The sequence below is a fragment of the Chrysemys picta genome, chromosome 1 (genome assembly GCF_011386835.1).
Source record: "Chrysemys picta bellii isolate R12L10 chromosome 1, ASM1138683v2, whole genome shotgun sequence".
NCBI classification, from domain to species: Eukaryota; Metazoa; Chordata; order Testudines; family Emydidae; genus Chrysemys; species Chrysemys picta.
The window spans coordinates 224,920,161-224,934,556 of NC_088791.1; the positions used below are offsets into that span (position 1 = coordinate 224,920,161).

General features: G+C 39.2%; 1 protein-coding gene across 2 annotated transcripts in view; it reads left to right on the top strand.

Annotated features, from left to right (window-relative positions):
* ANOS1 (anosmin 1) overlaps positions 1 to 14,396 on the top strand; it is a 184,399-nt gene that overhangs the window by 105,411 nt on the left and 64,592 nt on the right. For both annotated transcript variants that reach the window (XM_005283349.5, XM_005283348.5), the window contains 3 exons: positions 2,733 to 2,795; positions 6,360 to 6,582; positions 12,782 to 12,966. In XM_005283349.5, coding sequence (XP_005283406.2) covers positions 2,733 to 2,795; positions 6,360 to 6,582; positions 12,782 to 12,966 — 471 coding nt within the window. The remainder of the gene's footprint in view (positions 1 to 2,732; positions 2,796 to 6,359; positions 6,583 to 12,781; positions 12,967 to 14,396) is intronic.

Consider the following 14,396-nt stretch of genomic DNA (forward strand, 5'->3'; position numbering starts at 1 on the left):
GAGAGGGGGGACTTTATTTAAATATAATAAATAAAATGCAGTTCAGAAGAGTATTTGTAATGTAAACCAGAATAGAATGCCTTACTAGAAATTAACACAGGTTGGCCACTATGAGACATATTGATTCCTGTCATGAGAAAATCCACAGGAGAGATCTAAACAGAGAGAAATATCTGTACTGTTCTCCTCCCTGAAATTTGACCCTGAACATTGCCATTAATGGGGTAAGGTTTGCCCTCCCTACAAACAGCACATGAGATCTCAGGGATGGTCTCTTTGGTTAATGCCATGGACTGAAATACAAGAGAGCTGGGTTCAAATCCTAGCTTTGCCAGGGACTTCCCATGTGACTTTGGTGCCTCAGTTTCTCACTTGTAAAATGGCAATATCAAGACTTATTTCCTGGTGTTGTTATGAGGCTAAATACACATTCATTAATGTGAGTAAGACACCCCTTTGCTATGGTGATGGGGGCTACATAACTGCCTATATGAAGAGTATCCTAAATCCTGGGTTATCAGCAGAAGGTCAGGCCCATCTGCACTTTGTTTCTCTGCTCCTGGTGACTCCTTCACCAGTACCCAAGCCATACAACTCCATTGAAGCTGCAGAGTCATGGTTTCTTGTGCCATCAGTTACTCCCCTCCTAGGCTGATCCCCATGTCAGAGAGGACCTGAGTCAGGCCTCCCAACCTACTCCTTGCCACTGTCCTGTCTCCCCCAGATCCTCAGGCTAAGTGGAGGGGCCGTGCCATAGAGGCAACAGCGCCTTCCTTTCATGTGGGAAGAGTATGAGGCACATGTGGAAGATCCCTTTTGTATGTAGATGGGGGTCTGGTGTTATTTACTAATGAAAGCTTTCTCTGGCTCTGCAGTAACCAAGCAAGAATTAGGAAAAGGTATAGGGTCATTGAAGTCAATGGCAGAGCTCCTATGGAGTCAGGATTTCACTCATAGTGTCTTCCCTCATATACCACTGTAAATCAAGACTAACTCGATCAAAGCCAGTTGAGGTTGTAAAACTGGGGTGAGAGCAGAATCAGGCTCAGACGTATGGCACTTATAGCACAGAAGCAAGAAAACTCTGGAGTTCATTAAATTGACGGAATTTAGTGAAAACTTTAAAAAGTAGCAGTCTATATGCTAAAGTGTATCTTGTGGTTATTAAACTGCCAGAAGCTGGGATTAAAACACCAAAACACCAAAATAGGAAATGGGGGATAGCTATATTTCATTGTTGTAGCCCTTGTGACTAATACTTTTATGATTTTTTTCCCATCGAATTCACAGTTCTCTTTCATTAATAGGAATAAAAGGCAAATCTTGTTTCAGTGCATTTAGTTTTTTGCCATGGCACATATGTACAGTTATGCTTAGATATAGGTTATATGTTTATATTCATTTCTAAATTGTGTAGATACACATGGTCCTATGAGAGCCACTCTATTCAGTCCCTGTGAAATATCTGGAACTGGTCACTGTCTGAGACAGGATACTGGGCTAATGGACCATTGGTCTGATCCAGTGTGGCCATTCTCATGTTCTTATGTTAAATTCTTGATTCTAAAACAAAATGCAATATGTATTTAAGGAATACATGTGATTTTAATGCGAAACTGTACATCAAGGACCTTATTCTCCAGTGTAGCAGCTTTCCCCTGTGGCCAGGGATAGTATATGGAATTTACTCTCAGCTCTATTAGTATTTTCCAAGATCTTTTGCCTTAAAAATAATTTAAAAAAACACCCCCAAAATAAGGAAGAGTCAAGATTTTAGGAAGTGGCAAATCTTTTCCCTTCTCCATGGTAATAGAGGGTCCCAGACAGCCTGGCTCTAGTTTTGCTCTGGTGTATAGTGTGGGTCAGGTTTGGGGATTCCGTGCTGGGGGTCTGCACATCCTGCATACCATGGTACTAAGCTCACTGTATATGTAGGGAGGGAGGGATAGCTCAGTGGTTTGAGCATTGGCCTGCTAAACCCAGGGTTGTGAGCTCAATCCTTGAGGGGGCCATTTAGGGATGTGGGGCAAAGTCAGTACTTGGTTCTGCTAGTGAAGGCAGGGGGGTGGACTCAATGACCTTTCAAGGTTTCTTCCAGTTCTCAGAGATAGGGTATCTTTATTTATTTATTTATTTATTATTCCTGTATGGTGGAGTTTGAAGGTGAAGAAGCAGTGGTTTGGGATTGATGAATCTGCTACTACATGACCATTGGGCCTTGTCTCTCACAAATGCATAAGAACAGTGATGAGAGCTCTGCTACTGCTACTCCATGGTCTCAGGAGGCAGGATTCCTTCACCTCCCAGCCTGGCAGAGCTCATATGCCAGCCTACTTACTAGGTTAAGCACAGGAGACAAGGGTTAGTTTGCAAGAGCACGATAGACAATAACGGTTGTCTCTAGGCTCAATGGAGCAATCCAGTGGCATGGTGTTAACTGTTCTCGGTATCCAGGTTCAACACAGCAATTAAGGGTATGGCACATACACAGCCAAGGATACTGCCTAGTACAGTGAGAAATATTGGAAACATTTCCTATAATCTAACAGTGGTTCAAAATGACCTTCATCTGAAACTATGACACAATCTTATCCTCAGGAGAATTAGTTTAAAGAAACCTATTATTAACTTCCTATGTGTCAAACAATCAATAAAGGCATAAGGTCAGCTATGAATGTTACTTTTTCCTCTTACTGACATGTCCCTTTTCTCTTTTTCATGATTTCCCCCAGTGCCTGGAGCCCTGCAAAGAATCTTGGGACTTGAAGAAAAACCATTGCCAAAGTTTCTGTGAGGTAGGTCAGCCCTGAGGCATTCTTTCTCACTTTGTTCTGGCTGTCTCTTTCATTTGTACTACTATGGAGGTTTGCACTTTAAGGTGACAGCTAACACACACAATCTATATATGCCGCATTCTCCTGTATTTTGGGAGGATGAGAGTGTAACAATTTAGTAGTTTTAAATCTGAGTAACAAACATTATTTTCACAATTTGTTACTGATTTTTTTATACCAACCAGGTGCTTTCCTCAAGTTGAAACTTGAGTCCCCCATCTAGAACAAGCTTACTTAACTTTACAGATATGAGAAGTTCTGTTAAAATCTCTCTAGCTAGTTGCTATTCCTGCTATACTCCCTTTCATCCCTTCAGGTCCCATGTAGGAAAAAGTGTGTTTGAAACACATCTGAGCTAATATATGAGCTAGAATTCTTTAAAATTCTTGGGTTGATGAAGCAAGACTGAGGGCACGTCTTCACTACCTGCCTGATCGGCGGGTAGCAATCGATCTATTGGGGATCGACTTATCGCATCTAGTGAAGATGCAATAAAATCGGAGCCATCGACTCCGGAAATCCACCGCGGCAAGAGGCGGAAGCGGAGTCAACGGCGGCGCGGCAGCGGTTGACTCGCCGCCGTCCTCACAGCCAAGTAAGTTGACCTAAAATACGCAACTTCAGCTACGCTATACACGTAGCTGAAGTTGCATATCTTAGGTTGACCTCCCCCCCAGTGTAGACCTAGCCTGAGGTTTTGTCTGCACATGAAAATTATTCTGGAATAAGGTACAGTGAGAACTGAACGCAGATTAACTATTCCCGATTAACTCCATGTGTGGACACTCTTATTTTGGAATAAGAAAGCCTTTTTCTCGTTTATGTTAATCCCCTTCCAAAGTGGATTACGTTAAATTGGAGAAAGTCGGTCTTATTCCAGAACCAGAATGTCCAAATGTCCAGAACAAGAATGTCCAAATCAGGAAGAGTTCTTTGGGAATTGCTATTCTGGAATAACTCCGTAGGTAGACAAACCCTGATTTAGGCCAGGTCTATGTTGGTTCAAGGGAGTGAAAAAATCCATGCCTCCAAATAACATAGCTATGCTGTCAAGATTCCTTTTATCAGTATGGTGTATATTGTTTGGGGAACTGGGTTAGCTACACTGGCTTGCACCTTAGGCCAATATAAGATAAGTATCCACTAGGGGGCTCTGCCACTATAACTATACCCATATAGCTGTATCAGCAAAGTCCTTCTAGCATAGACTAGTTAAATCAGTGCAACATATTGTGTATATAATCCTAGTTGGTTTGAGAGTGGTTCATATACATTTATTTATTAGTTTCTTACAGATTTAAACTAAACTGAATTTAATCCAAAATAAGAATTTCTACACATGGCTTTGCACTGGTTTAACTAAATCAGTTTTAAAACATCCTTCCATTAAATTAATAAAAGTCTGTGCATAGACAAGACTTTTGTTTTTGTCTCATGGGGAAGTGTTTTTAGTTTAATCTAAGGTGTTAATTTAACTGATAAAGTTATACTGCTTTAACCCCCCTCTCTTTGCCTTCCCGCTCTTATTCTGGTATAAGAATGCCTTTTTTTGGCATAGTTTATGTCTCTTGGGAAGGGGTTTAAACTGAATTCAAAAAGGCATTTTTATACCAGAATAAGTTTGTCTGCATGGGGTCAGGTTATACTGGTGTAACTATGCATATATAACTATGTTAGCACAACTGGTAAAACTTCTCTGTGTAAACAAGTCCTTAGATTTCCTTAAACTAAGGTTTTGTCTACTCTACCCTACCACTTTTCTTGGTAAAACACAAAAAACACACCCCTGACCGACATAAGTTTCACCACCAAAAGTGCTGGTATGGACAGCGCTATGTCGGCGGAAAACACTCTGCTGCTGATATAGCTACCACTGCTCATTGAAGATAGTTTAATTATGCTGGCAGGAGAACTTTCTCACACCAGCATAGAGCGGCTACACGGGAGATCTTAGAGTGGCGCAGCTGCAGTGGTACATCTGTGCCCTTGTAAGGTCTATAGTGTAGACATAGCCTTAATTGATTTAAACTCCTGTAGCTTTCTCATGTAGACAAGACCTAAAGTAGTATAAAGTGGGTATAACTTACATACATCTCATAAGCCTCCTCACTGTGGCTTTACATTTCCAAATTTGAATTCACACATTTTGGTTTAAAAGAAAAACATTAGTAGAACACTGCTCTATTGTATTTAAACTGTGCTAGCATCCCTTTTTGATTAGTGATTTTATGATTGAAGCTAAATTTAGAACCTCAAAGGCCAGTAATGAAGAGCAGCACATTTAGCAGCTAGCAGAAAAATGAGCTGTGAAACAGATTGGGGAGGAGAAGCCTTGAAGACATATTACGCCTTGAGGGGCTATAAAGTTTTTTAATTAACTAGCTGCAAATTTGTGATGTTTTAGGATTAAAATTAGCCTCTCCTTCCTTCTCACACACACACTCACTGTCACCCACAACCTCACTGCAGAAGATGCCATTTTGATTGAATTAACCCAGACCATTCTCACTTGCAGTGGAATTATGTCAATTTCTCTTTATTCAGGATAACATTTGGAAGCAAAAATTTAACTTCGAAGTTTGCAAAGTGTCTACTGGGAAATAAGGGCCTGATTCAGCATTTCTTACTCATGTGAGGATTCCACTGAAACAGTGGGACTAGCAATGTGAGAAAGAGTTACTCACAAGAATAGGGGTTTGTAGAATAGGGCTCCAAAATCATTCTCTGAGAAAATTCATAATACTTTTAGAAGCAACTTTAAATGAAGTCCATAAGCCCATTATTGGAACTACAATGGTACATGCCTTTTAACATTTTGTAGCTTTCCATAGAACTGGAACCTATTTTTTCACAGAAGTAGAATTAACTGATCATTGAAAAATCTTTTAAAAAATTGACATTAGCATAAAGATGTTGGTAAGTCCCCTCACATCAATATGATTCAACAACCTAATGAAAATATTACTAGTACATTTTGTCTGTGTAATTTTGGGTGGCACTATGCAGCAGGGGTTCTGGAATGATTTTTATAGTAGGGGTGCTCATGATGGAAACAATGTATTTGGTGTTTGCTATTACTACTTCAAGGCAGGGGTGTGTGGTAGCACTCCCAGCATTCCTAGTTCCTGCACCACTGCTATGCAATATACTAGGGTTAAAGTGCTATGAAATACAAAAGGAAAAATGCAGAATAATTCCAAAAAGGACTGTCCAGACAACCCTTTCCCTTTGTTTTGTGAATGTTTTCAATCTGTCATGAAGCAACTTCATAGTCAGCTAATATGAGGAAAACAAGAGAAAAGCTGGCAGATAAAAACAATTTAATTCCATAAAAGACAGTGGTCTTGTTTGAGGGAATTCACCATTCTGTTCTCTGCAAGCTTTGTTTAGAAGCTACATGGATATGTAAATCCGCAGGGGTAGTCTTGCAATATTTGAATTTTCTTTCCAAAGGTCTTGGGAAACTTTCAGCATTATTTTTTTTCCCCACTGAAGTCTTGTACAATTGTTTCATGTTCCCTTTAGCCTCTTTTCCCCAAGAAGAACTATGAATGCCTAACTAGCTGTGAATTCCTCAAGTATATCCTGTCAGTGAAGCAAGGAGACTGCCCAGCACCTGAGAAGGCCAGTGGTTTTGCGGCTGCCTGCGTTGAAAGCTGTGAGGCTGACAGTGAATGTTCTGGGGTGAAGAAATGCTGCTCCAATGGATGTGGACATACATGTCAAGTACCAAAAAATCTGTACAAAGGTAGAGATCATTTAGTGTGCTAAGTGTTTTAGCCTGTAATAAAGCTGCCTGAAAAACAAGACCTTTAAGTTTATAGTGAAGTGTGTGTGTGTGTGTGTGTGTGTGTGTGTGAGAGAGAGAGAGAGAGAGGTGATTGTGAGGATATAATTGTAACTGTAAATTGTTCTTTGTGACTGGAGGTTTTTAAGAACAGATTAGACAAACACCTGTCAGGAATGGTCTAGTTCTCAACCAGGGGTACAACTCGTCTAGATATTTGCCTAGTTTTACAACACACTACATAAAAAGCACTAGCAAAGTCAGTACAAACTAAAATTTCATACAGACAATGACTTGTTTATACTGCTGTATATGCTATACGCTGAAATGTAAGTGCAGTATTTATATTCCAGTTGATTTATTTTATAATTATATGGTAAAATGAGAAAGCAAGCCATTTTTCAGTAATAATGTGGCTGTGACACTTTTGTATTTTTATGTCTAATTTTGTAAGCAAGTAGTTTTTAAGTGAGGTGAAATTTGGGGGTACACAAGACAAATCAAACTCCTGAAAGGGGTTCAGTAGTCTGGAAAGGTTGAGAATCACTGGTCTAGTTATTATGTAGTCCTGCCTTGAGTGGAGGGGACTGGACTAGATGACCTATTGAGGTCCCTTCCAATCCTACACTTCTATAATTCCTTCGTGGAATCCCTAACAAATTGTCAGTGAACCACAGAGAGGAGGCAACAGTGAATCTGAATCATAAGCAGAACAAATTGGCCCGTCTATGTAAAGTGTCACTTCATTTTACACAGATGAGAAGAACAATTTTAACAATGAAAATATTTAAAGGTAAACAGTTAAAATCACTTAAATCAGATATAATCTTTGTTAATAAGAATCAAGTGGGTAGCACTACCAAGTACATAGTGAGAGATAATCCAATTGGAAAGCAGATGAGTGCTATATCCTGAATCAATGGCCTTGATATCTTACAGATAAAGCAGTTAGAAAATACTAACAAAATACATATAAGCAGTATTTCAATACTTGAAGAAGCTGAGGAAACAAGTTCTATTAAAATGTTTTTAATTGCTTTGATTGGAGTCTTGAAATTCTGAGAAGAAAGTTTTCCTCATCATGCAACAGTAAGGTATTATAATTTATGGAATGATTGGCTCTAAGAGTGACTCGAGATTTTAATTTGTTAACAATAACTTTTGTTCACTTAAATATTCTTAAAGTGTGAATCTAACACTGAAGAGTGACTGTATAAAAGACACTTTCTCACTCCATAGACTTGGTTTGTGTGTATATTAAAAGTCAATTCCCCTTACTTTAGTGAGAAAATAAGAAAATAACAGAAGTGTATACTTCTGTTAGGACTGTCAAGGACATTATGAACAGAACTGGAACAAATCAAGCCCACACTACCCAAGTCTATCTAGCTTGACTTTCTAAACCCAGACAGGGTTAGCAGTTAGAAAACTCTTTTGATTTACTTACATAAACAGAGCAAATTTGATCAGAAAGTTTCCGAAGCACAGTAAACTTGGAATCTAGAAAGGCACTGTATGTAAAGTGCTTTGGGATGACCTGCAATAAGAGCTTGATCCAAAGCTCATTGAAGTCAATGGAAAGATTTCCACTGGTTTCAATGGTCTGTGAATCAGGCCTTATATAATTACAAGACTTTAATACATTATTATAACATCACATATTAATATGCAAAAGAGTATTAAAAATGAACAATTTCATTAACTCATTCATATTCTTTTTGTTGCAAATCACCAAAAAGTGGTGCTAAAGTAATAGAGTATCTGTATTGCATGGGAACAGAAGTTTACAGGACCAAACCTCAAATGTGATGTTATATAGTAAGTTTAATTGAGGGTATTCAAATGTATTTTATAACTGGGTCATGTGTGGAGCAGGGTGGGGTGCAGGCTAAATTAAAGGGATGTGTGTAGGGGACAAAGCATACATAGGATATGATATGCTGTATGAATGCAAAAGGAGAAGTTTGGTCTAATTATATACTTGTAGCACTAACATTCTGCTCCAACATCTTATCAGTTATCTTCAGTAGGTATTTGCTTGTGTTACACAGGGAGGGCAGAACCAATGCTCTTCTGCTTTCTCAGCTGATGAATTCAGATAATTAGGCCTTCAAATTGTCTTCCTACAACAAGGAACAAGATGGAACTGGGCAGGCTTGCTTTTCATTTTCTCCAAGGACAAATGACCTCCCTGCCACTAGGAAGAGCAAAATCGGCAAGCGTGACTAAGATCTAGTGAACAAATCTAATACTCATGCTAATCCTTTTGACAGCACTCATAGCCAGAAAATGAACTCAGATTGAAACTAAGAGAGTCTATGGGCTTGTCTGCATTATAGGTTATGTTAGTATAACTTACGTTGCTCAGGGGTGTGAATAAACCACCCTACCTGAGCGATGTAAATTACATTGATCTAAGCACCAGTGTGGATGGTGCTGTGTCGACAGGAGAACTTCTGCTGACATAGCTACTGCCTTTCGTGGAGATGGATTTATTGTGCCAATGGGAGAGAGCTGTCCTGTTGGCATAGAGCGTCTTCTCCAGTCGCGCCAGAGAAGCACAGCTGCATCAGTGCTGCTGTAGCACTTCTAGTGTAGACTAGCCCTATGCAAGTTGCTATAGTTTCACCGTTGATCAAGCTTTGGAAATTGGTAATAGACAGAAAAATTGAATGAAAACTTTTAATTAATTTAATATGCTGTCACAGTTCAGGGCAACTGCACCTGTATTTTGTCTCCATGGTCCAGCAAGGGCACCCACTTTTAGGCTTCTGGATCCCAGCTGTTACCTGTCTTGGGCAGAGACTCATGTCTCTCTCCCTCCTGACCGGGGTAATTCCAAGCCATATAGTTTCCTGCCCACACTGTGTTATTCCAAACAAGCAAGACTGCCTGCATAGGCCAGCATCTGCACTTTGCTTAGTCTTCTAAGGCAGTGTTTCTCAAACTGGGCCTGACGCTTGTGTAGGGAAAGCCCCTGGTGTGCCGGGCTGGTTTGTTTACTTGCCCTGTCCGCAGGTCTGGCCGATTGCGGCTCCCACTGGCCGTGGTTCGCTGCTCCAGGCCAATGGGGGCTGCTGGAAGTGGCGCGGGCCGAGGGAAGGATAGCTCAGTGGTTTGAGCATTGGCCTGCTAAACCCAGGGTTGTGAGTTCAGTCCTTGAGGGGGCCATTTAGGGAACTGGGGTAAAAATCTGTCTAGGGATTGGTCCTGCTTTGAGCAGGGGGTTGGACATGATGACCTCCTGAGGTCCCTTCCAACCCTGATATTCTATGATAAGGCTTATGAGCAGCATAATGGCCAGCAGTTGTAAGTTACCACACTGCCCTTTCTAAGCAAGAACACTTGTTCTTAAGGCGAAACCATTAGACAGAACATTAAAAACAATAGAAAAACCTACAGTCATGCTAAAAAGCTTAAAAGGGATCATCTCAACTTTGACTCTGATAGGTGTCAGTCCTTGCAATACTTTCCCGAAGATTGACCCCTCCCCACTTTGGACAAAAGGTCTTGTCCATTTGCTGGATCAGAAAGAACGTGCTGAGCTGAGTTAGTTTAAACTCAGACTGTTTATCCAAAGGTCCTTTTTCAGTCTGTTGGTCTCCGGAGAATCTAGTCTGGACCTGTGTATGCGAGCATCTCCAGGTACTGGAGGTGAGTTAATTTACCTAATCACCCCTCATTGTTCTTAGTTCCTGCAGGGCTGTGGTCAGTCTACCCCATGAAATTACTTACAGTGCCTGGCCCACAATGATACATAAACTTCATGCAGTAAGATATTGCAAGACATTGCCACATCTGTCACATATGTCCTTTAGCTTTAATGAAAATAAAGGCCCAATGTGCAAACAAGTATTCCCATGAGTATAATTGAGTCCCATAGAAGAAATCATTGTATGATGTGTTGTCAAAACTGCTTGCAGGATTACGTCCTCTGTATGGTCAAATGGTGTGAATTTGTGTATTTTTCTCTTTCCTTTTGTTAAGTTTGCCATAACACTGCTCTGAGAATGTATAGGTATTGGGTCAAATTCTCTGCTGATGTTACTGAAATAAGTGGAGTTAGGCCAGCAAATATTGTGGCCCACTGCATTTCACATTAAGCCTATCCTTTTTGTCAAAGAGTATTATTAATCATTTATATGCTACCTTCAACTTTTTGGGTATGTTTAAAAAACATGGCTAGGGTAGGTTTAAAAAACCTCCAGTGAGCTATCAAGTCAGACAGGATGGTCACAAATTTAAAATTAATGTTATTGTCTGAAATTATTCCATTTACACAATTATCCACATATTTTGAACTCCCACCCCCCAACTCCCAGGTATTAGGTTACTCTTACATTTGAGTTATAAGTATGCTTTCTTATATCTGATCTTTATATATTTACTTTGCATGGCACAGATACATAGGTTTTAGTTGAAAAACACCTTTCGTAACACATTTCCTGGACTCTGGTATTCCACATATAAAACAAGACATGGACTGAATTCCACACTGGAACACTGGATTTCAGAAGACTAATTTGTTCAAGAATGGTTAAAGGGACTGACCATTTACATAATAAAAAGCACATTGAGAAGTGATTGCATCCACACATCTGGATATGAAACTGATGATGCTGGTTTCACAAAAGTATTCTAAAATGCACTTGTGCTATGCTCTAGTTGTTTGTACTGCTGAGATCCATCTGCACACAATTACATACACCAGAGAGGTTGAGTTACTTCCAATCAAGTGAATCCAACTGACCCTGATGCAAAGCAGATGGAAGATTTCTTAACATGCAAATTGTAGGATTATTGTACATCATAATTAAAAAGGGTTTTGAAAATGTAGACATTTGAACTGAGATAGTTCATGATGCTCATTACATTAGATTATGACTTCTGGCTGTTGAATGATATCCAGGATTTAAACCTATGTGGTAACAGGATTTGGATGCTGAATTTTCCTCATGATGCTTTTAGGTTACGACAGTATTTGTCTTTATTTACTGTAGCAGATTATGTAATTGGGAAAGGTCTGTTTATAAAGCTCTGCAAAAGGTAATTTGTTGATCTAAGGAAGTGAAGGAGTTGGAACAAGTAAACCTCAGATATTCCTCAATTAAATCTTTGGTAAATAGAGATAAGTGGATCAAAGTTCTGATAATTTATGTTTACACACTGGCAGTTTTGGATTTGCTAAGAAGACACAGATGTTCCCATTATACAGTAATATCAGTTCTGGATATGGAGAAAAAAACATCTGAGACCTGATTTATATATGCTCTTTGAATCAAATCCTTGCCCCATTGATGTCAGTGGCAAAACTCTGACTTCAATGGGACTAATGTTTGGCTGTTTTTACATCCCTCGTTTGATACAATTCTAATGTAAAAGTATTGAGCTCTTAATATTAACACTATTTGTCATTTCTTGGAGTCATCTGTGAATGAATACTTAGGGTAGAAACATATTTAAATTACAATCTGTGGCACCAATCCACACAGTGAACCCTGGCACCTGTGTAGAGCTTTATTAAAGTCACAACATAATTAAAATACATAGGGAAAAATTGATAGGAGGGTTTAAATGTCAATACAGCAGTTTTATTTGTGACTTGATCTGAAGTAAGAGAGTGCTAGATACTGAAATAGATGAGTTCCAAAAGAGTATCCATAGAAATGCAACTAACAACTTGATTTGCTGATTTAATCAAAAGAGACCAGCTCTAGAAAGTAATTCTTTCCCCCAGTCTGTTATAAATGTTGCAAAGAGGTGTTATAATCATGATGACAAAACTGCAGAGAGAACATAATACTCTATCAGCATGTGGTGAGTGATTGCTGTAAACTTTTAAAAGGCAATTTCAGTAGATTGTAGTGTAGTGGTTGATAAAGGAAATAATGAAGTAGGGTGGAATTTTCAAATGCACTTGGCATTAAATTTACTAACTTTAATATGAGTTTTACCATTGAGTTTAGTGGGAACAGAGTTAAGCCAACTTTGAACACTTTGGAAAGTTCCACGCCTCATGCATGTTAAACCCCTTAACTTTTTTTCAGTCTGTCCAGCCATTTCCCTCTTAATTGTCCCACAACACTTCCTACATTCGCTTACACATACATACCCTGTTTTGTAAATGTCTTAACATTTTGTCTGTACGCTCCTATTTCAGGTGTTCCATTGAAACCCAGGAAAGAATTAAGATTCACAGAACTTCAGTCTGGACAACTGGAGGTTAAGTGGTCTTCAAAATTCAATATTTCAATTGAGCCTGTGATCTATGTGGTGCAGAGGAGATGGAATTATGGAATCCATCCCAGTGAGGATGATGCTACCAGCTGGCAAACGGTGGCACAGGTCAGTCATTTGTATAATAATCCCTAGCTCTTGTATAGCAATTTTATGAGTAGACCTCAAAGTACTTTTACAGAGGAGGTCAGTACCATTTTACGGGCGGGGAGATGGAGGCACAGAGAGTTTAAGTGACTTGCCCATAGTCATTCAGCATGCTAGAGGCAGAACTGGGAATAGAAGCCAGGTTTCCTGACTCCCAATCTAATTCGCTATGCACCATAAGACATGGTTTTCTGTTGAGTTTTTTTCATGAGAGAGTAACTTCATTTTCCTCAGTCATATTACTTTTAGTAGTAATATGATAATACCAAATGCTACAGTTTTAGCACTTTATACAAGTAGAAGGTGACAAGGTGGCTAAAAAGCTGTTAGTATAAGTATTCCAGCAAAAATGTAAAGGCTTCTCCTAAAAAAACCTTTTCAATCTATATTTTCAAATATAATGAGTCATTTTGGGTGTCTCAATATTTAAGTGTTCATCTTGAGATGCCTAACAGGCTCCTAATTTTCAGGGGGTGTATGGTCAGTATTGTCTAGAAATCAGGTCCCTTTAAGATGTATCCAGTTTGGCATTTAAAAACAAAGGTATCCATACTCATGAGTCACTTTTGAAAAGTCAGGCTTAGGTAACAAATTTTGCCACTGGATGCATATGACAGACCCAGCCCCTTCTGAAGTCAGCAGAGCCCAAAATAACTAAAGTGATAGTGTTTGGCTCTAATCAAAACAGTAGAAAATAAATAGTTGGTATAAAAGCCAATTGTCTTTACAAATAAAATAAAAAACAAAGTGGAAGAAAGAATAAAACATACATTTGTTGGTCTGCTTACTTTAAATTGTAGTTTCTCTGGCATTTACCTACCAGTTCAGCAAACCCTATGATGTCATGCTCTTATCACTTATAGCAATCCATACTGTATATGTAAAATTCATATACAAACACTTTTTAATGAGAAGCAGCCAACGGAGAATAAATTTTCACTTAGTTCCTTCCCAGTTTCAGTCATGGTGACAGCCCACCTGTATGGCAGAACTCCAGCAGTTTATCTTAACCGCTGCACCCGCATCCTTGCTGACAAGGAAAGAAAAATTTTGATTTTAAAAAGAGCTGTGAAATGTCTTAGCAGCAGGTAGCAAGGGGGGAGGAAAAAATAAAGTCCACAAAGTAGAGCCAGGAGTTTAAGTTCTGTAATGACCTGAGTTCATTCTCCATTGAGGTTACATACAAATAAGCTCCATTAAAAAACATTGGGACTGTAAAGTCAAGCACTAAAAAATTAGTAAGTGCCAGAATGAACACTACCTGTGCAGCCTTCATCTGGCACTTTTGTGCACATGCACGATAACAGAGCCTTATCCAATGTCACAGGAGAAGTCTATGGCAAAGAATAGAACCCAGCTCGTCTCAATGCCAATGTAGTATTTTAACTTCC